Source organism: Elephas maximus, chromosome 25, assembly GCF_024166365.1.
Source record: "Elephas maximus indicus isolate mEleMax1 chromosome 25, mEleMax1 primary haplotype, whole genome shotgun sequence".
In the NCBI taxonomy this organism is placed as follows: domain Eukaryota; kingdom Metazoa; phylum Chordata; class Mammalia; order Proboscidea; family Elephantidae; genus Elephas; species Elephas maximus.
In genome coordinates, this window is record NC_064843.1 from 18109303 (window position 1) to 18132197 (window position 22895).

Consider the following 22895-nt stretch of genomic DNA (forward strand, 5'->3'; position numbering starts at 1 on the left):
AGCGTCATTTCCCAAAGGAACATACTGGAGTGCTGTTATCAGAAGAGGGGAATGATTCTGGGTACATGGAGTCAAGAGATATCCACTAGATTAGAGGTATTTAGTCATTATGGGGTGGAGAGATGGGAAGGGATGTCTGGGGGTGATACCAGCCTTTCTCCCTTTCTACAGCACAAGGAAAGGCTGCTTCCCTTGTTTGTTCCTGACAAATTTCAGGGACTGGACCATGGGAGGAGCCCTGGTGGCACCGTGGTTAAGCTAACCACTGCTAGCCAAAAGGTCGGTGGTTTGAACCCACCAGCCACTCTGTGGGAGAAAGATGTGGCAGTCTGTTCCCTTAAATATTACAGCCTTGGAAACCCTATTGGGCAGTTCTACTCTGTCCTGTAGGGTCACTGTGAGTTGAAATGGACTCATCAGCAGTGGGTCTGGGTGGACCATGAGAAGCTGAAAGCCTTCCTGCCTGTCATAGGGACCAAAGAGTATCTACTTGTAGACACTCAACTGTTAAGTGTGCTGCCCTGGGCCATCACTTGTCCCTCATCCACCTACATTTCCCAGCCACCCCCTGTGATGCTTGTTGGCTACAAACAGTATGGCGGTACTTGTGGTTAGGAAGCAAAAAAGAGTGGGATTGCTCTATATTTTGAGAACCAGAAATCGTCTCCCAAGATTCTGAATGCTGGTGAGTCTTGAGCCGGGCCTCAGCCCCTAAAATGGACTTTGATTCTAAACCAGTGGTTTGTACCCCAGCTGCATATTGGATGCTCCGGCGGAGCTGTTATAAATGCTGATGCCTGGGCCCCACCCCCAACATTTTGACTGAATTGGTCTTTGTGGGGCCCAGGCATTTGACTATTTTAACAGCTCTTCAGGTGATTCTAACGTCACCCTTTGTTCAGAACCACCACTCTACGTGCATTCTGGAAAATACAGCTGTGCTTCTCTGCTCCCAGGATGTAGACATGATGAGGGTAGAGATGGTGTCTGTATCTTGTTCATCACTGTACCCTCAACACCTGCAGCAATGTCAGCTACCTGGCAGGTGCTTAATCAATATTTATGGAATGAATGATAGTCGACAGCTTTGCACAAATCCCTTATTGGAGCTGAGATGGCTTCTCCCCTCTCCCTGGCATGTGGGGAAGGAGATGAGCTGGATCCTGCTTAGGGGCAAACTCATGGGGATCCAAGAGCCTCTCCCTCCTTGTCTTCTGATGCAGTGGTTCTCAACACTGGCTACCCTTTGGAATGATCTGAGGTTGTTGTAAAAAAAATGCCCTTGGGCATCCTGGTTCAGTGGGTTTGGATTGCAGCCTGGCACAGGCATTCAAAGAATTGTCTCAGGTAATTCTAACGTGCAGCAAGGGTTGAAGGGCTCCTTTTCTGCCTGTGACTCATTTTCCGCCTTCAGCTGAATTGGTCCAAGACCCCTGGAAATGTTTTGTCCGGAGTGGCACTGGGTTCTTTTGTAGTGTGCCCCAGATGTACCTGTTCATAACAGTCACCTTAAGGCTTGTTTACAGAAGGACAGGTATTGTATGATTTCACTAATATGAAGCACCTAGAATAGGCAAAGGTACAGAGATTAGACTTTAATAGTGGTTGCCAGGGGCAGGAGGGCTGGGGGCGGGGGGGCGGGAATCATTGTTTAGATAGTATAGTTTTTGTTTATGGGAAAATTTGGCAACGGATATTGGTGATGGTTGCACATGGTTGATGTAATTAGTTTTACTGATTTGTACCTGTGAAAAATGTTGAATCAGCAAATGTTGTGTTTATATTTTTACAGCAAAAATTAAAAACAAAAACAAAACCCCACATTCCTGAGCCTCTACTCCAGACTTACAGGAGGGGCCTGGGAATCTGGATTTTTGACAAGCATCCGGGTGTACTCCTTACCTGACAACCTCTCCAACCTCTGTCCTGCCCTTCCCCTCCTCCCTTGCTCTGCCTCTAACCTGCCAAGCCAAGCCCCTTGTGGCTTTTGCTTTTTCTGTTCCCACTGCCAGAAACAGCCTTCCTGCAGATCCACATGTTCCCTCTGCAGAAGGGTCCACCCTGGCCATCTATGTGACTAACCCTCCCCAGCCCCTAGTCTTCGCCCCGCACCCCTGGGTGATTCCTTTCCTTGCTCTGTGGGAGATGATCTTTATTCCCGTTTCTCGCCTTTGAGCCTCTCCCCGCTCCAGAACCTGGGCTCCTGAGAGCGACAGTGTCTGGTTCCTGCTGTGTCCCCAGCACCTGGCACATTGTTGGTGACGGATAAGTACAGACATAAGGGTGGGACTTGTGCTTTCTGAGTTTTCTTTCCCAGGCCCTGGGAAATGGAGTTCAGGGGCACCCAGGAGTCTGAACTGCCGGTGAAATCATGCCACAGCTGTGGGCGCAAGCGGCACCTGGAGACCTCTGCAAAAGGAAGGAGTAATGGTCCTAAAGGCAGACACACACACCCCCTCCCCTCCATTTGGAACTGCGATCATTTGGTCACTTAGGGCAAAACTGCAATGGCCAGTGGCTGTCTTGTTAAGACCCTGGGTCGGGCAGGGCGCCCCGCGCTCACCCGGGAGGGTGGGAGGCCCAGGCGCCTGGCGGTGGCCGCGGCCGGTGGCTCTGCGCAGTGCCGGGGTAGCGCAGCCAGGGCCGGCCTCCTTCCTCCAGGGGGCCAGCCACCCCGGCCGCCTCCTCTCCTGCCCGCCTTCCCCGGTCTCCGGGTGGCGCCCCGCCCCCGGCCGGCCCGGCCGCCCTGTCCCCGCCCCGTCCCCCTCCCCACCCCGGGCTGCAACAGGTGCCTCCCGGAGCAGGAAGCGCGCGCGTCGTCGCTCAGCTCCCGGGCGCGTCCGGACCCGCTGCGCCAGGCGCGCCAGCTCGACCCGGCGTGCGTCCGCACAAGGAAAGTGACCCCCACTCGACCCGCCTCTCCTCTCAGCTTCCTGCAGCCTTCGCCACCTCCGGCCAGGGGCCCGGAACCCGGCCAGGAGAACGCTGAGCCTGCCCTCGCCCCCAAGTCTGCAGCTCGCGCGCCATGGACGCCCCGGAGTCTCAGCCCGACCCCGATGGCGGGGACGCCCCAGGCCATGAGCCCGGGGGCAGCCCCCAGGATGAGTTCGACTTCTCCATCCTCTTCGACTATGAGTATTTGAATCCCATCGAAGGTCGGTGGAGGCTCCCTGTGGCCCCCGGCCTGGCCCCGAGCCCGGGCAGGACTTGGCGCTGGGGAGTGGGCGCAGGGCCCCTCTCTGCTCCAGATGCCACACTTTCTTGGGGGGCCTCTCGGGTGGGGGAAGTTCCCCTACCCAGGTGAGAGGAGGGGATGAGGGTCAGTAGTAACCGTGCTTTCACCCCTAGGGGGCAGTAGGCTCACTCTTGCCCCGTGGGGGCGTCAGTTTCGAGTTATTTGTGATTTCTCCCTGAGGGTCACTGTTGGCTAAGCAAAAGGGGACAGGCCCAAGGCTAGGGGAGGGGGCTCAGCTGACCTCTTGCTGGTACTGGATGATCAGAGGGCAATGATTTCTTTGCCTTTGGAGGGAGGAGGTGAGGAAGCAAAGAATAGAGTTTGTGGGGAGGGGGCTGTGCAAAAGAGGTTGCAGCCGAACCTAATTATCAGGGCTGCCCTGCGCCATCGGATGCGAGCCCCGTTTATTGGTGAATTTGTGTTGAAACTAAGGAAGAGTTTGTCTGTGTCTAATGCTGGAGGGTGGTTTGGCTGCTGTTAGGAGGCCGGCCCATTTCCTCCCTGGGTTCTGTGGCTGCGTGTTTGCGAATCACCTCAAGTGGATCCGGCTGAGCTTTTAGAAACGGTGAAATGCTCCTGTACCCCAGAATCCTATTTACATGGTGTGTGTTGACTGTGAGGGTGTGGGGAGAACCGACGTGGGGATCCCCGAAGACGCAAGCTATTCCTGCTTTAACTATCCCCCGGTCTGCACCTCCAATGGCCCTCGGTCGCTGGGGCTGGGGACTTCCCCAGACAGGGCCCGGGGCCGAAGCTTATCCGTCACTTCACGTGTATAACTGGAGCCGTCGTCAGAGTGGGAGGAAGGAGGAGGTGGCCCACACAGCCTCACTGTATTTTTTTTTTTTTTTCTGGTTAGCAGGTTGTCCTGGAAAAAACAAAAACAGAAAAAACCCAACCAGGTTTCCTGATTTTGACAGCCGAGCTCAGCCCATGCTTGCCGAAGCCTCAGGGCTGCCTGCTGGTAACCTCCAGATGCACGGAGCTGGCCTGCATCTGGAGGTAGGAAGGTTGTGCTCTGGTTTGTGTAGGAAGCTTTGCAGGGATTCCTGGTGGCTCACTGTGTGCCAGAGGGGCTGTATCAGGCAGATGAACAGAGAAGATGGTGTTTGCCTCACATCAGTGTTGCCCCTGGCCACCTCAGGTGAGGGGCTTGCTTTGACTTGTGGTCTCACCTTCACTTGGATACCCAGAGATGGTAATTAGTAATAATTTTGCATTTTGGCTGGAGATGGAAGTAATTAGCCAGCGAAGGAGACTGGTCTTCTAGAGTTGCAATCTGGGGGCCATCCTTCCCTTTGAAAAGATACAATTAAGAATCTGCAAACGATCCCCACTCACATCAGTGGTCTTTGTGTTTGTTAAGATTAAAGTCATGTTTTGCAGGGAACTAATACTTACACCCCTCCCAGGTTCCCAATCAACTAACATTTTTCTTTTTTTACAGGGGAGATTCCAGGGAAATAGTTTCCAAACCAAATCTAATGGGAGGCGCTTTTTATAGTTTTTCTTGGCAAGTGGTGCTTGGTGGCCACCAGATGAGTGCCTAAATGACCACAGTGAAAGCCCTGGAATCTGTTTATTTATTTATTTATTGTAATAAACTTTATTTTTTTTTAGGACAGTTTCAGATTTACAGAAAATTACAGAGATAGTACAGAGAGCTTCCATATACCCCACACCCAGTAGCCTCTATTGGAGCCCTGGCTGTCTGCTCCTTCAAAGATTACAGCTTTGGAGACCCTATAGGGCCGTTCTGCTCTGTCCTATAGGGTTGTTATGAGTCGGAATCGACTTGATGGCAATGGGTTTGGTTTGGTTTTGGTAGTGTCTTCTGTTATTATCATCTTGTGTTAGTATGGTACATTTGTTACAGTTAATGACCCGATATTAATACACGATTACTAAATGAAGCCCATACCATGTTGAAATCTCTTTAGTTTTGACCTGATGTCCTTTTTCTGTACCAAGATCCCATCTGGAGTACCATCATACATTTAGCTGTCTTGTCTCCTTAGGTTCCTCTTGCTGTGACAGTTTGAGACTTTTCTTGTTTTTGACGACTTTGACAGTTTTGAGGAGTACCGGTTGAGTATACTATAGAATGTCCTTCAGTTAGGGGTTGTCTCTTGTATTTCTCAGGATTAGACATGCTTTGGATTTTAGGGAAGATTCCATTCTCATCCCATCGTATCAAGGGTACATGCTGTCAACATGACTTATTACTGTGGATGTTGACCTCAGTCACCTGGCCCAGATAGTGTTTGTCAGGTTTCTCCACTCTGCTCTCCCCACCGCCCTTCCGTGCTGTTCTCTTTGGAAGGAAGGCACTATACACATCCACATGTAAGGCGTGGGGTGTTATGCTCCGGAATCTGTAGAAGAATGACTCTTTGCTGGGAAGCTGGCAGCACAGAAGAGGCGACATTCAGGAAGAGAAAGGGCATCGTGAGCCTTGAGAGGCTAGATAGAGTTGTTCCAGACGTGGGCCCAGCTCTGGCTTATTCAGATATCGGTAGCAGCCACCTCTCTGCTTCTGCAGGGCACAGCTCCCTGAGGGCTGAGACTAGCCCCTATTTTGCTATTGGCCTTCGTGCCAGATGACAATATATTGGTGATACACATGGGGTGTGTTACCCTTAACGCTGGACATGGGCCTGGCAGAAACCAAGGAGAGCAAATGACTGCTGGTGGGACGGTCATCACTGTAAGAAATGGGGGAAGGTACTTAGGGAATTTTTTGGAAGAGAGGATGCTCATTTTATGCAACTCTAGCATGTAGCAGACATTTAGGAACTTCTGTAACACCCCTACACCTCTAGGTGGTGGGTGCTATCATTACACCTGTTTTATAGGGGAGGAAACTAAAGCACAGAGACGTGAAGTAATTTTCCCAAGAAAGCAGAGCTGGTAAATGGCAGAGCTAAAATATGAATCCTGACAGTCCTTCTCTGCATTCTGAGCTATTATATGAGGCCCCCTCATTTCTTTTTTTGATGAGAGACACATGCAAAGCAATTTGTTTGTGCCCGGCATCAGGGCAAGGCTGAGATTTAGAACATTTACCAGCAGGATGACCTTGGGCAAGTCATTTTACCTCTTTGGACCTCTGTTTGCTCATCTGTAAAATGGCTGAAATAATGGTACTGAACTTATAGGTACTGAACTTGAATGAATTAATCCATATAAATCAATTGACACAGTGTGTCGTGTTAGTAGCACTTTATTAAACCCTTGCCGTTGTCAATAATCCCCCCCCCCAAAAACAAACCCATTGCCATTGAGTCAATTCTGACTCCTAGTGACCCTACAGGACAGAGTAGTAAGGCCTCACGGGGTTTCCAATGCTGTAATCTTTACAGAAGCAGGCGGCCACATCTTTCTCTGGTGGGGCAGCTGGTGGTTCAAACCACTGATCTTTTGGTTAGCAGCTGAGTGCTTAACCACTGCGCCACCAGGGCTCCTTGCATTTGTTAATAGAGGTACTCAGTTAATGTGACCCATTATTCATTTACTCATACAACTATCTATCGAGCACCTATTGTGTTAGATCCTGAGACTACCATAGGGAGTAAGGCTCAGTTCCTGCCCTCACTGAGTGAGTGCCTCTGATTGTTTTCTCTTGTCTAATTGCGTTGGCTAATACCGCCAGTAGAATGTTACATAATAGTGGAGGTGGTGGGCCTCCTTGCCTTGCCTGACCTTCGTAGGAATGTCTCTAGTGTTGGCTTAGAGGTAGGATTGAGGTGTATATATTTTATTATACTAAGGAAATATCCATCTGTTTCTATTTTCTTGAGAGTTTTTATCAGGAATGGGAGTTGAATTATGTAAAAGATGGAGAAATGATTCTATTCTTCTTAAAACAAAACCAAAATGAGTCCATTGCCATTGAGTTGATTTCGACTCAGAATGACCCCACAGGACAGAGCAGAACTGTGCCGTAAGGTTTCCAAGGCTGTAAATTTTTATAGAAGCAGACTGCCACATTTTTCTCCCTTGGAATGGCTAGTGGGTTCAAACTACTGACCTTTTGGTTAGCAGCCGAGTGCTTAACCACTGTGCCAACAGGGCTCCCTCAATGCCCCTTAGACCTATCACCGTGTTGACTTACATGAATAGATTTCCTAATATTGAAGCATTCCTGGTATACACTTCAGTTAGTAACTGTATATTTTTCTTAACGTGGTAAATTGGCATCTATTTGATAATATCTTATTTAATTTTTTTCAGCAATATTCATGAGTGGCATTTGTAGTTTTCTTTTTTGTGCATTGTCAGATTTAGGTTTCTGTCATTTTTTATGCTTGGGGACAATTTATGTAGCATTGGAGCCCTCTGGTTTCTGAAGGTGTGGCAGAATTCCTCTGTGAAGCTATCTGGGCCTGGTGCTTTTCTGTGGTGTTGTTCCTTGATACCCAGAACCCATTGATAGCTTTCCCTATTGTGTCTATGGAAATTGGTCGGTTTAAACTTTCTACTTCTAATGAAGTCAATTTTGCTAAACTATATCTTTCTAAGAAATTATCCATTTCATCTATCCAGGTTTTCGATTCTTTTTTTTTTTTTTTTTTTGCCTGAAGGTGTAGACTCTTATTTTTTCTAGTGGGGAGATAGCTAAGTTCACAGTTGGTAATGGGGAAGAGTGGGGGCAGGGGTGTGGGAGCCTACGGTAGGGCTACTGACCCCAGCTTGGAGGGGAAAAGAGTTCAGGGTCCTTTGAAACATGCCGGCTGCCAGCAGATGGTTCTGAAGTTTGCTTCCCTGTGCATGCTTGTGAACTCAATGAATTCTTACTTCATCCAATTTGTAATACATTGGGAGGCACAGGTGGGCACTGGGAATCCCTGGTCACCACCAGAGGTGCCAGACCTTCTCTGTGCTGTGTCTGGGACTGACATGTTGGAATGCACACTTCCTCAACAGGTCTGGCTCGTCCCTCTCCCTCCATTACTGGTCAGTGGATGCACATCTTAGCATAGCACCAACTTTGACCTTTCAGAAAGGAAAACAGACTCCTCCTGACCTTTGCTTATTGCTTTGAAGAATCCATTCCAGTAATCCTTCAACTTTTGGGGTCACAGCCTTTGAAAAGTTACTGGAAACCAAGACTGTACACATACACACGCCCACACCCAAGTGTACATACTATACACATGCACGTCTATACACATGAACACATGCATACTCCCCTGTACACTCCTCTGCCCACCTCCCTGTATCCCCCATACCATACACACGTCACACACACATATGTGCACCTTACAGACACACACAACACACATCATACATGCACACGTACCATGCACATGCACCACACACACACACATCATGCACACACACATGCATCATGCACACACATCATACACACATGCCAATGCTCCCCCGTAGTACCCCCATGCACACACCATACACACATACAGCATGCACACATGTACCGTGTACACACACGTACCATGTACACACACGTACCACATACACACATGTACCATGCACACCCTGTATGTTTACACACATACCACACACACACCATGCACACACACCCACCACATGCACACACCACACATATTCCCCCAGCACCACAGCCCCTTACGCCCTCCCCCCCGCCCACACACTTTTTTTGCCATTTCTCACAGGGAGTCATAAACCCTTCTGTGGCTTGCTCACTCCCTAATGTCACCTGCACTTTAAGTTAGGAACACCTGCTCTCAGCCCATTTACAGGGGACAATTAAAAACTCATTCTTTGAGCAAACAGCGACTGCTGGTTCAGTGCCAGGCCCTGTGGGGGGCTAGAGAGGAATTAAATGTGGTCCCCGCCCTTGTGGGGCCCTAGGCCATGTGGGAGACAGCCTTGAAAACAGATAGTGCAAATGTGGTGCTGGGATACAGTACTGTGGTGTTTTTGGTGCTTACTAAAAATAGACTTTGACACTAAGCAAGCAGGTTCACTAAACATGTGACTTTCAGAGAAGGTGCCGTCTGCGCGGAGTTAAGGACGGGCCTTAATAAGCCTACGCTGGACAAATAATGTCTCCAGGTGCAGCTGGAAAGGTGCATGAAGGCTGGGATTGAGCAGGGTCCTGGTCAGATAGACAAAGGAAGTGGGAATAAAGTTGCCTCCATCATTCTTTATTACTGGACACACGTCATCCAGTTTCCAAATTAAAGGTCCTCTCTTCCTTACAGAAAGGAGGCCCTGGGTGGCGCCGACAGTTAGGTGCTCGACTACTAGCTGAAAGGTTGGCTGTTCTAACCCACCCAGAGGTGCCTCAGAAGACAGGCCTGGCGATCTGCTTCTGAAAGTTTACAGCCTTGAAAACCCTGTGGAGCAGATTTACTCTGCACACATGGGGTCACCCAGAGTCAGAACTGACTTGACAGCAGCCAACAACAGCAGCTACTCTGTAGGCCTTTAGTTTTTGATCCCAAGCGGAGGTTCTTCCAAACCCTAAAGCAGTGTTTTTCCGGTTGGCTCCCAGGGTGCTGTAGCCCTATCAGGTGATGGGGTTAAATGCATTTGGAAAATATAGCTGAGGCAGCCGGTGGTTCTGGACCCTGGCTGTGTGCTAGAACCTCCTGGACCTCACCTAGACCAATGAAGTCAGGCTCCTTGGGGTAAGGCAACTCTGCCGAGAGTCATGCAGCTGGTCTGTGGCAAGGCAGGACATGAACTTGAGAGTTGGGGACCTCAGCACTAGACCTTGCAGCCAGAATGCGGCCAGCAAGAGCAGTGGGACGTCATCCAGAACTGCTGTCTCCAACTCTGCCCAGCGTGGCCCCTGGGTGGTAGCATAAGTGTGTTTATTTATTCCTTATATTTGATATTCACATAATTGTAAACTTTACTAGTGCCCTAAAGGTGCCTGGGTGGTGCAAATGGTTTGTGCTCATCTATTAACCAAAATGTTGACAGTTTGAACCCACCCAGCAGTGCCACGGCAGAAAGGCCTGGTGGCCTACTTCTTAAAGATTAAAAAAAAAAAAAAAATTGCCTTTGAGTCAGTTCCGACTCAGAGCAACCCTATAGGTCAGAGTAGATCTGCCCTGTAGGGTTTCCAAAACGAATCTTTGTGGAAGCAGACTGCCACATCTTCCTTCTGAGAAGCGGCTGGTGGGTTCAAATTGCTGACCTTTCTGTTAGCAGCTGAGCACTTAGCCACTGGACCACTAGGGCTCTGTGTAAAGGTTACAGCCGAGGAAACCCTATGGAGCACAGTTCTACTCTGTAACACGTGGGGTCACCATGAGTTGGAATAGACTTGCCAGCAGTGGGTTTCGGTTTTTTTTTTTTTTTTTTTTTTTAGTGAGACCGTATTCATTAAAAAACATACAGCAAAAAATAGAAATGGAAAAGGACAAGCTTTAGATGAGAGTTCTCCCCTTTTTATATTTCTTTCTACATCCCATGGATTTTCGTGCATGGCCTTTGGGGCACATGTGACCCTGTTACCCCACTACTGGAGGCCGCTGACTTGGCACATCAGAGCACCAGAAATCAGAAGGTCCTGGCTTGAAACTCTGGCATAGCCGTCTCCAAGCTGAGTGACCTTGGCTAAGCATTTGTCTAATAAATGCATGGAATGTTATATGATTCTTATTAGTGGTATGATGGTGAACCCGTGGTTTGGGTTCTCTGGCTTGTCCTTTTGTCATCTGTAAAACAGGGATGGTGAAGACAGTGCCCACTTGCTGGGGCTGCTGTGATAAAAGCAGGTGGCAGGCTGTGGCATGTGAAGGTTGGATGATGGCTGTGGTGGTGATGGGCTCTGAGAAAGTCTTCTAGCTCTCCTGAATTGCTGAGGGCAGCAGCTTCTTGGAGGAGAGTCAGTCCTTTGCTTGGACTTTGGTGACTCCTCACCCTTAGAGAGTCTAGCCAGAAGGTGATCTAGGGAATGAAGGGCATGTGGTCTGGTAATTGGAGAAGAGTGACTGGCTGCTGGGCTGGAGTCCAATGGTACAGCAAGTTATCTAGCCCTTACGTGTGTCCAGTTCTGACTTTAAAGCCTCTCCTCTGGCCTCAGCCCTGGATGGCTGCAAGAGCTCCCCACTCCGTACTTGGAGGCTCTCCTGTGGCTGCCTCTTTTGGGAGGAGGGTCTCCCAGGTGTCTGGCCCTGGCCCTCTGGAGCCTTCTAAACCAGGGCCAGGAAGGAAGGAGCGGTCTGTAAAGGCAGTATGATGGGTGCTCTGTGGCTTCCCCCCAAAAAGGGACTTCCTCTTTCCCCCTCACCAGCACAGGAAATAGCCACAGGCTACGCAGAGCTCCAGCCAAACTCGCTTCCCGGGGCTGGTGTGGGGTTAGGTTTTTGCTGACGGTTCTGGAAGTGAACTCAAGGGAAGAAGACCCCAACCTTGGGGCTCCTCCTGGGAGGGTCCAGGGCTGTCTGCTCCCTACCTGGTGCAAGAGGAACTGCCTTTGGCTCTGTTTCTGAGCTTTTATCAAGAACTTCCCCCAAAATATGCAAGAGTAGACATAATAGTATAATTAACTCCATGTGGCCGTCACCCAGTTTCAACAGTTATCAACATAAGGCTACTTCTATTTCATCTTCCATTCCCCCTTCACACTCTCCCTACCCTCTAATTACTTTAAAGCAAATTCCAGAATTCATAGACTTTCCTCAATAAATAGATTAGTATATATCTCTAAAAGATAAAGACTCAAAAAGAAATCGCAATGCCATTACTAAATCTTAAAAAAAGACAGTAGTTACTTAATATCAAATATCCAGCATCCAGATTTTCCTGCTTGTCTCGTAAACATCTTTGTATGGTTAATTTGTTTGAATCAAGATCCAAACAATATCCTCACATTTTATTTAGTTGGTATGGCCATGAAATCTCTTCCGTTCTATTAAAATCCCTATCAGTTTGTTTCTTGCCATTTATTTGTGGAAGAAAAAAGGCCATTTTTCTCTTAGGGTTCTTCACATTCTGGATTTTCACAGTTGCATCCCGATGGTGTCTTTTAACAAGTTCCTCTGTCCCCTGTATTTCCTATCCACTGGGATTTAGATCCAAAGCCCTGTGCCTTGGACCTTTAATTTTTTTTTTTTTTTTTCTCTCTCTCTGCAAAAGAAATATACCAAAGGCAGGCTGTAAGTTACACGCAGAGTGGGGAGATTGCTTTTCCTGAGCTGGCATTTGAGACCCTCCACCCTCCCTGCCTTCTAATTTGAGGTTTTGGGCAAGAACATGTTCTCAGCTGGGTCTGTTTTAGTTAATAGAATGCATTTCTCAAAGCCAGCCCTTCCCATGTGAATTTTAATCGAGCCACGCCTGGGTGAGCTTTCTGAAGGGGGGAAAGTGGCTGGCCAGGCTCAGGATTTATAAAGCCCTTTATCAAAACAGACTTGCTCAGGCACGCCTGCAAACGGGGGGATGTTAAATGAGGAAAAAAAAACTAAGTCTGAAATGCCTCCAAAAGTTATTTTAAAGACGGGAGAAAGAGACCATTTACCTATGGAGTACTAAGAAGGTGGGCTGTGGGGCTGAAATCTGCAATGAGTGACATCACACCCTTGTTGCCATGGAGATGGGAGGGTTGTCATTAATGACTGGGGTTGGCAGGGGCCACTGATTAAGTGTGCCTGCCACTGGGAACATGGCACCGAAAGGAGAGCTCCTGGGGAAAGTGTAAACAAAGAACCGTCAGTCAATACATTCCTAATTTCAAATCGCTGCCCCTGGCCAAGTGTTACACGGGCCCCACTGTCTTCAAGGGGAAGTTTCCACTTGGATTTTAAATTGGCTGAGAGAAAAATGGAAACCGGATTTTCAGGCTGTGCCAAGGGGTATGAGAATCAATAAGGGACAAAGCCGTCTGATATGGCTGGCATAAATGTGGGGGGTCTTTGGTGAGTGGGATAGAGGATGAAAAAGGGAGATGCTGGGTGCCTCTCTCCCCCTGCATATCCACTTGCGAGACCAGGCCAGGCCAGGCCAGGCCAGGGTGGGTTTAGCTGTGGGAAGCCTGTTTCTGAGGGAGGATTATCTACAGTCTATTTCCGGTTAATTCTTCTGACCAGTTCTTTCCTTCTTGTTTTGGTGAGGAAGTCGCCCCGGGTCCTGTTCTCTCTCATCACTGACGAGCTCTTTTCTTAGAAATCGATCTCTTCAAATACCCAGGTTTAATCACAAATTAAAAACAGAGGCAAGGTGTTTGGGCAAATAAATTATGATGTATTCATGCAATAACCCATTACTGTGGAGTTGATTCCTACTCATAGCGATGCTATAGGGCAAAGTAGAACTGCCCCTTAGGGTTTCCAAGGCTGTAAGCTTTATGGAAGCAGGCTACCACATCTTGTTCCTGAGGAGTGGCTGGTGGGTTCGAACTGCTGACCTTTCAGTTAGCAGCCAAGTGCTTAGCCACTGTCTACCAGGGCTCCTGTTCATCCAGCGGGATACTAAAAACCGGTTGCCATTGAGTCAACTTTGAGTCTCAGGCTAGATGAGGCTGTGTGGCTCATGCGGGCTGTTAGTCCTGTGGACTAGTTTCTTCTTTGAGCCTTTGGTTTCCTTCATTCTGTTTTGTTTCACGTGAGCAGAGATCAGTAGTTGTATCTTGGATGGCTGCTTGCAAGCTTTTAAGACCTCAGACGCTACTCATCAAACTAGGATGTAAAGTCTTATCTTTATGAACAATGTTATGCCAATTGACTGAATTGTCCCGCTGGAACCTCCAGCCTTTTGATTAGTAGCTAAGGGCGTAACCATTGGCACCACCCAGGGACTCCTACACACCATAAAAAAGAATAAACCAGAGCTGCACACAACGTAGCTGAGTCTCAGCCATGATGCTGGGCTAAAGATGTGTGGCACATCCTGCGTGACTTCATTTATATTGAGTTCAAGAACAGGCATCATGAGGCTGTGATGAGTGGAGTCAGCCTGGTGGGGCCCCTTGGGGGAGGGTTACTGACTGGGCAGGGCCACAAAGGCGCCCTCTGCGGGGCTGGAAATGCTATCTTGAGTGGTAGACACAGACCTATACATGTGTATAAAGGCATGACATGCGTATTTAATATCCGTGCATTTTACTGCATGTAAACTACGCCTTGATTTGAATTCCAGCTCTGCTCTTGGCTGGTTTTGTGACATTGGGTGAATCCCTGCACCCCCGAGCCTCAGTTTCCCCATCTGTAACATGGAGGTGTTGAGAATACCTGTCTCCCAGGGTTGTTGTAACCTGCAGAGAGAGATGGTACATGTGAAAGCTCCTAGCACAGTGAACATCAGCTGTTAGGATGCATAATAATATGAAGGGCTCTGAGCTTTTTAAAAAAGAGAATTCATTTTATTTTTTTGTTGAAAATATACACAATGAAGCATACATCAGTTTAACAGTTGCTGCATGTACAACTCAGTGACACTGATGACACTCTTTAAGTTGTGCAACCATTCTCACCCTCCTTTTAGAATTCTTTCCCCCCATTGATAAAAACTCACTGCCCTCTAAGCTTCCGATCTAGCCTTTCAAGTTGCTGTTGTCAGTTTGATCCCATGCAGATAGTTCTTTAGGTCTCTGAACCTCTTACAAGTGGGAGGGTCCCATGAAATGGTGTTAAGCCAGAGAGAGGCAGTTCTTCCCATCACAATTTGAGGATGGAGATGAGGTGTCTCGTGTGCCAAATGCCTGGGCCCTGCCCCCCCACCCTCCATCCAAAAGCTGACTGAGGCACGTATGCTGCTCGCAGATCCCATATGTTTCTTCACCCTCCCCTGAAGCAATACGTGTCAGCATTTAGGGGTGTGTGTTTTTGCAAACAGCTGTGCCAGCAGCCAGTCTGCAGGCGTGTTGCTTGCACATTGTCCTGTGTCCTGTGTCCTGGACGCCTGGCCTCACGGCAGACAGCCTGGGAAGCAGTACCAAGCCCTTCATCGTGCCCGTCTGGTAAAGGCAGACAGCTGTCTTTACTGGGCAAGGTCAGCAGAGAGCATGGCGGTCAAGGTTGCTTTTTCCGGTGGTTCCACTTTGACGAGACGGGAGGGTAAACTGCCTGCCAGCCTTTTCTGGCGTTTCTGGACCTGACTTATCTGGATGGAATTTCTTGCCTTTGGTGCCCTGCGTCTGTCTGTGTCACCGCTGAATGAAGGGTGTGACAACCTGATTCTCCGTTGCCGTTAACACACGAGTCAATGATTGGGAATCCAGTGACTGTCCTTCGTGTGTGCATGGGGCAGGGGAACAACAGGGGTTGTGGGGGGCTTTTTGGAAAGCTGGCTGAGGGTTGAATTTATTATTTGAAGGTTGTCTAAGCTTTCAAAGAGGGTCTTTCCTATGTAAGCTGCTGAGCCAATGAAAAAAATTCATCTACTTTCCTGTTCCTCTTTGTGATTCCTCGCAACCCCCACTGTGCAGGGAATTTCAAGACTCCTCAGGGCAGTGGAAGCCTCGCCTTCTCCCACTTGCTTGGCCTGTAGATTTGAGGTGCCAGCTTGTGGCATCTTGGCATTGCCATGACAACAGACTGTGATGTCTCAAACCCCGGGGCCTGGGACGCCACACCACCTTGGGGTGTGAGCTCACTGTGTAGTGGGGCGGACTGTCTTGGATGAGGACAGGCCGAGGCTCTGTGGCTGATTTCCAGCCCACGGTGTGCCTGGTCCCCTGCTGGGCCCCCACTCGGAGCGGGACAGCAGCGTGCAGCCAGCCTCCTCCAAGCCATTCAAGCCCCATCACACCATTCAGGTTGGCCCCCTCCCTCTCCCCCCAGGACAAACGCCTCATGTAGCTTCCCTAACTGGGTTTCTATTTTGGTAACTCTATTCTGCTTCCCGAAAATTCCGCCCGCCTTGGTAGTTCTGGACGGAGAAGGTGTCCTCTTGCTGTTTCCTTTTTTTTAAAAGAGACCTGTGGGATTGTGGGCTGCCACTGAGCGGCTGCCCCAGACTTGGTGGGTGTCCGTGAGGGTGAGCAGCCAGCCTGCGAGAGGCTCCAGGAGGAGAAGGATTGGCAGAGGCTGCGCTGTGGCCTGAGCCTGATTTTTTAAATCCTTGACTCAGTCCTGGGGCAAACTGAGGGAGCCTGAACATTCCAGAAGCACGGAATCGATGTTTTCAGTTGCTAGGGCAGCCTATTCCCTGGATGAAAGGATGGTAGCTCTGGGGCCCCCAGAATAGTTCCTACTCCAGGGGGAACCTCATTTCCCTGTGTTAGGTTAAGGCACTGCCATCCAGGAAATGACCCCTTTCATGAGGAGCAGGGGAGTATAGTGGTTAGGGAGATGGTGGAATCTGGCACTAAATCTCAGCTCTGCCGCTTAGAAGCTGTGTGACCTTGGGCAAGTTACTGAGCCTCTCTGAGCATCACTTTCCCCACCTGTAAAACAGAGAAATTGTATACATGCTTTGTAGAGTTCCTGTGAGACGCACATATGTATACATGTAAAATGCATACGGTGGTTCTTGGTCCGGAGTAAGTGGTGTGAATGTGCTCGCTGTTACCATTGTTGTCGTTACAGGGTGGCTCAGTGAGTCCCCCACACTTCAGTAAGATTTAGTTGATTGGCTCCCAGCTAGACCAGGGAAAAGAGTATAAAGCGCAGGAACAGAGAGGACGTTGGAGGCGTTCTTTACCTTCTCCGCACATTTCCTGCAGGCCAGCTGAATCTGTGATGAAACAGAATGCCCGAAGTGCTGACCAGCCCATTTTATTTTTATGAACATTTCTTCCTCTTTTTTATAAAATGCTTTTGAAGGGGCTGGGGGCTAGTACGTGTCAAAACTAAGAAGTTATAAAATGAAGCCACATAAAGGGTAGAATTTTCACTTAGAAGAGCATTCTTTCCATAACAATAATGTAACAATAAGCCCCGTTTATTAAGTGCTTCCTCTGTGTGTCTTGGGCTTTGTGTGGCTTAGGTATACTAATCCCCACAAGACCCCCATCAGGTAGGTGTCACCGATATCATCATTATTCTGTCCCAAGGCCACACAGCTGGTGAGTGGTGGAGCAGCCCGGGGTCCCTAACACTGTGATACCTCTTATTGAGTGAGCTCTGGAATTCAGTGCGAGACCCACTGCTGATATGGGCTGGAGTGGCCCCTCAGCACTCTTTTCCAGTTGCAGGTGGCCAGAGGCTTCCCCTGATATTCATGCGGCCTAGGGGCTGAGGTAGACACCTGGAAATTTGACGAAGGAAGGGTGATAACAGTGAGTACTTTCAGACGTCTGCTGTAGAGGGGAGGTACGTGCTAGGGCTGCCTCATTTCTGAATCATTTCAGGTTCAAGGGCATGAGTCATGGATTGATGCTTCCAACGGTCTTTGAGGCCTCCTCTGTTTGCAGGCCTCGTGGGAGGCTCCAGGGCTGCAAGCTTAGAGCAGTGGCTCTCAGCTGGGGCTCATTCTGTACCCCGGGAGATGCTGGGCAATGTCTGGAGACAGTTTTGATTGTCACAGCTGGGGAGGGGTGTTGTTGGCATCTAGTGGGTAGAGGTCAGGGATACTGCTAAACATCCTACAGTGCAAGGACAGATCCCACAACAGAGTTATTCACCCCAAATGCTGGTTCTGCCGAGGTTGAGCATCCCTGGCCTGTGGTTGACGGTGCACTCAAGTCTGCCTAGGTTCAAGTTGTGGGCCCACAGCCAAATTAATTTGCCTCTCTGTGCCTCAGTTTCCTCATCTGTAAAGGAGTAGCATAGCACCCACCTCAGGCAGTTGTGAGAATTAAGTGACTGACTGCATGTACTAGGCTTATAATAGTGCTTGACGGAGAAGGGCTTAATACATGTAAGTTCTCAATAAATGTTAGCTGCTTGTGAGCCCCTGTGGCGCAGTGGTTAAGTGCTCAGCATTTGAACCCACCAGCTGCTCCACAGGAGAAAGATGTAGCAGTCTGCTTCCGTAAAGATCACAGCCTTGGAAACCCCATGGGGCAGCTCTACTCCATCTTACAGGGTTGCTATGAGTTGGAGATGACTCGACGGCAATGGGTTTTATTATTTTTATTAATATTATTGGCACATGGCCCCCTATCTGCCTTCAAGAGGCTCAGAGTCTGGTGGGGAGGCAGACAAGTGAACCAGCAATCCATAGACTTCCGTACAAGATTCTGGGGATTCTGGGAGTCCAGAAGAAAGGCTGCCTGATCCAGGCTAGGGAGTCAGGGAGGGCCTCCAGGAAGAGGTAGCCCTAGCTAAAAATCTCATGGTTTACTAGGAGAAGTGGGGGTAGGGTGTATGGAAGGGAATTTTGGGCAAGGGGAATGGCCTGTGCAAAGGTATGGCAGCACAGAAGACCTAGAGCAGCAACCTCTGAATCCCCCATCACTGCTTCTTCCTCCTTACTCTTGGAGTTCTGATTTCTCAAGCTCAGGCCAGGTACCTCCCATGGCAGGTGAGATGACTTTAGGTGGTCCACACATGAATTAGTACCTTGCACACAGACTGAGAGCCCTTTCCTTCTCAGTGTTCTCTTTGGACTAGTCAGAAGTAAGAATCTCACTTAGGTGCTGCTGTGTCTTTAACGCCTTTCTGATACTTGCCATTCCCTCCCCCCATCCCCAGCCTTAAAAAAAAGTGGAGTTTCTGGGGTCATAGAGATGTTACATATCTCAGTTATGGTGGTGGTTTCAGGATAGTGCGTTGTTGTTGTATACCTTCAAGTCTGTTCCAACTCACAGCGACTCCGGGTGACAGAGTAGAACTGTCCTACAGAGTTTTCTAGGCTGTAATTTTCATCTTCATGGGAACAGATCGCCAGGTCTTTCTCCCACGGAAGCACTGGGTGGGTTTGAACCACCAACCTTTCCATTAGCAAAACTTATTGAAGTCAGTACTTATAATCTGCATATGTAAATTATGCCTCAATAAAAAAAGAGCCTTGAGGAGGGGAAAAATGTAGGCCTCAGGCTCAGAGCCTTGGGGTGCCACAATGTCTCTCTTGAGTTTAGTAACTCTTGTTTTTGTTGTATTTTTACCCTGCCTTCTATTTATGGAGTTGACACTGATTTTCCATTCACAGGAGTGGTGTAAAGCATCCATAAAAAGAAAAAAAAATTAGAGTTCATTTAAATAGAAATATTAAGTAAATAATATTTACTGCTGGTACACGGATAGAGCAAAGATCGTGCAAATGGTAAGAAAAGCAAGACTTTTGGAAACCCTCCTGAGAAAACTTGGTGGTTCTGAGACGCACTTACCTCTCCCGGCGGTGGGTGGGCAACTGGGTCTCTGGAAGGAGCTGTCTGCAAGCGTGGGCGCTTGCTTAAGGAGAAAGAGCGAGAAACCCCAGCTACTTAAAGGAATGTTTTAATGATGTGCCATTTTTCTCTGAAATTTGCTGCCAAACACCCAGAGGACCGAGAATTGAGATGATTATAAATTACCTTCCTATTCCCTGCTTGCTGTTAAGCTTTCAAAGTCTTGGGGAGAAAGAAAGAAAAATGAACAACTCTGCACTTGGATTAATTAAAGCAAACGTACGTGCTTGAAATTCTGTGGCTTTGCAAACCAGGGCTTTGTTGAGAAGGCTCCTGGGTGTGTGAGTGATGCCTGTTCTCATGCCTGCTTTGCTGGGACTTTCACCTCAGCCCTGAGGGTGTGTTTCTGATAAGATGCAAAGCAGTTTTTCTGATAAGGCTGGAATTTTTGCTGAGGGACTTTTTGTGTTTTGTTTTGCTGTCTCACAGGGCACTGGGTTCTCAGAATGTGTTGTTGGATATGGATTTGATGTTGATCTTTCCTGGATTACCAATCTGTGCTCATCTACCCGCTAGGAAGATGCATGAGTTTATATTGAATGGTGGCTTCCTGAGAACCCAGGCCCTACAAACTCTAGCGAAAAAAATCAAAGGATTTCAGAGCTAGAGCAAGCAGGGAGACTCATCCAGTTTAACGCGTTCTGTTACAGTTGAGAAGGCTTGAGGCCCAGAATTGGTGTGTGTGTGGGGGGGGGGGGGATGGTTTCCAAGGCCATACAGATAGTGGCAGAGCAGCGCTCCATTCTTAATTTCCTGCCTTCTAAACCAGGGTTTCAGCACTAGCTACCATGTTATGCCCACTGTCCTTTAAAATTAAAGTAATTATGTTTCTTTGGAGAATAGGTAATATCCTACATGATAAAGAAATCAGAAAGTCTCTTTTTGCCATACTAAAAAAAAAAAAAAAAAGCAGTTGCCGTTGAGTTGATTCCAACTCATGGAGTCACCATGTGTGTCATTGTGGAACTATGCTCCATAGGGTTTGCAATGGCTGACTTTTCAGAAGTAGATCACCAGGCTTTTCCCGAGCACCTCATGGTGGACTTGAACTGCTAACGTTTTGGTTGGTGGCCAAGTGCTTAACCATTGGTACCTTCCTGTTGTTGTTAGGTGCCATTGAGTCAGTTCCAACTCAGAGTAACCCTATGGGACAGAGGAGTTCTGCCCCATAGAGTTTCCAAGGGTTGGCTGGTGGATTTGAACTGCTGACCTTTTGGTTAGCAGGCAAACTCTTAACCATGGCCCTCCTGTCCCCTAATTACTTAGTTTCCCTTCCTGGAGGAATTTACTGTCACTTGTAACTTCCAGAGGAAACCTGTGCATCCATCATCAATTCTGTGTGTATGTGTGTGTACACATATTTGCTCCCTTCCCTTTTTGTACTACACACACCATTACACACCTTGCATTTTTCCTTGAACACTATATCTTGGTGGTCATTCCATATCAGTGCAGAAAGAACACCTTTGTTCTTTTTTTATGGCTGTATAGTATTCCATTCCATGAATGAACCAGAATCTAACCCATCTCCAATTGATGGATGTTAGGTTGTTTCTGGAGTCCCTGGGTCGTACAGATGGCTAAGCACTTGACTACTAGCTGAAAGATTGGAGGTTTGAACCCACCTAGGGTTGTCTTAGAAGATTGGCCTGGGGATCTGCTTCTGAAAGGTCACAGCATCGAAAACCCTGTGGAGCACAGTTCTGCTTTCCACACATGGGGTCACCAGGAGTCAGAATTGACTCAACGGCAACCAACAACAACAAGTTTCTCGTCTTTTGTGATTAAGAACAGGGCTGCAGGGACTAATTTGTATACAGCCCATTTTACACATAGAGAATATATCTGCAGGGGAAAATTCCTAAAAGTAGCATGGCTTGGTTCCAAGGATATGTGTGTTTGGAATTTTGATAGATATTACCAAATTCCCCTTTCTAGAGGTTGTATCTTTATACCTTTGGAGTTGGATATTAACATCTTTGAGTATTAGTTTAAATATTTTACATAGGCTTTCCTGAGCTCACTTCTTTCATTCATTCAACCAACCAACAAATACTTTCTGAGAGCCTGCTTTCTGCCAGGCCCTGTTCAAGGTGCTGAGGATACAGTGGGGAACAAAAGAGTCCTTGGAATTTACTGATTGGTGGGGGTGGGGCTGGAGGTTGGGGGAGGGAGAGATAAGAAACAGGTAACTTCACAATGACTTAATTGGAATTGTGAGAAGCACATGGAGCAGAACAGGGAACCATTGAGTGGCAGGAGTAGGGGCGGAGCTATTGGGGGAACAGCAAGTGCAAAGGTCCTGAGGTTTCCTAAGAACAGAAAGGAAGCCAGTTTGGCTGCAGTCCAGAGAGAGAGGCAAGAGAGTGGAGAGACGCAAGGCTGGAGGGGCAGGCAGGGCTGGCCAGGCAGGCCTGGCTGAGGCAATTTATCTTTAAATCATTGTGGGCAACCATTTTTGGGCTCTCAGCTGGGGTACAGGCAACTTCTGGACCCTATGAGATCAGCTCAGCTAAACTGATTGTCATTTCCTCCAGGATGGCCCAGAAAGGGCATTAAGGAGGTTGAGGATCGCCTGCCTGGCCATCCCAGCTCCTCAAGGCTAGAGCCAGTTGCACAACTTCAGGAAGAGGTCCCATTTCTGGCTGGGTAAACCCTTGAACTTGATTCTTTCATTTAATTATTCATTGAGTCAGTCACTCCACAAATGTTTACAGAAGGCCTATAAGTGCTAGTTGCTTTGCTAGGTGAGCCACAAAAGACATGATTTCAGCCCTGGTGGAGCTTAGCGTCTAGTGCGGGGGTGGACAACTTGTTCTATAATGGTCCAGATAGTTAATATCTTGGGATTTGTGGACCATCTGGTCTGTGTTGCAACTACTTAACTCTGCTGCTGTAGTATGAAAGCAGCCATAAAAAAAGCCATAGACTATATGTAAACACACGGACATGACTGTGTTCCCGTAAAACTTTATTTACAAAAACAATCTATGGGCCGCATATAACCTAAAGGTTGTAGTTTGCTTATGCCTGGTCTAGTGGGGGTAAGATTCCCTAAACAGACAAATATCTGAGGTGATATCAGCTGGTAACAGGTGCCATGGAGAAAAAGATAACAGGGAAGAGGGGTGGAGAGTGACTGGAGGCAGTCTTTTTTTTTTTTTTAATTTTTATTGTGCTTTAAGTCAAAGTTTACAAATCAAGTCAGTCCCTTATACAAAAATTTATATACACCTTGCTATATACTCCTAATTGCTCTCCCCCTAATGAGACAGCCCGCTTCTTCCCTCCACTCTCTCTTTTCATGTCTATTCCGCCAGCTTCTGACCCCCTCTGCCCTCTCATCTCCCCTCCAGATAGGAGATGCCAACATAGTCTCGAGTGTCTACTTGATCCAAGAAGCTCATTCTTCACGAGCATCTTTTTCTATCCCATTGTCCAGTCCAATCC

At 48.1% G+C, this 22895-nt stretch overlaps 1 protein-coding gene across 5 annotated transcripts in view; it reads left to right on the forward strand.

Moving 5' to 3' along the window:
• The first annotated feature begins 2800 nt into the window (after positions 1-2800).
• The window catches only part of NFATC2 (nuclear factor of activated T cells 2), a 166714-nt gene continuing 146619 nt past the window's right edge, over positions 2801-22895 (forward strand). For all 5 annotated transcript variants that reach the window (XM_049868794.1, XM_049868795.1, XM_049868793.1 and 2 more), the window contains exon 1: positions 2801-3155. In XM_049868794.1, the coding sequence (XP_049724751.1) occupies positions 3026-3155 (130 nt within the window). In that variant the 5' untranslated portion in view covers positions 2801-3025. The remainder of the gene's footprint in view (positions 3156-22895) is intronic.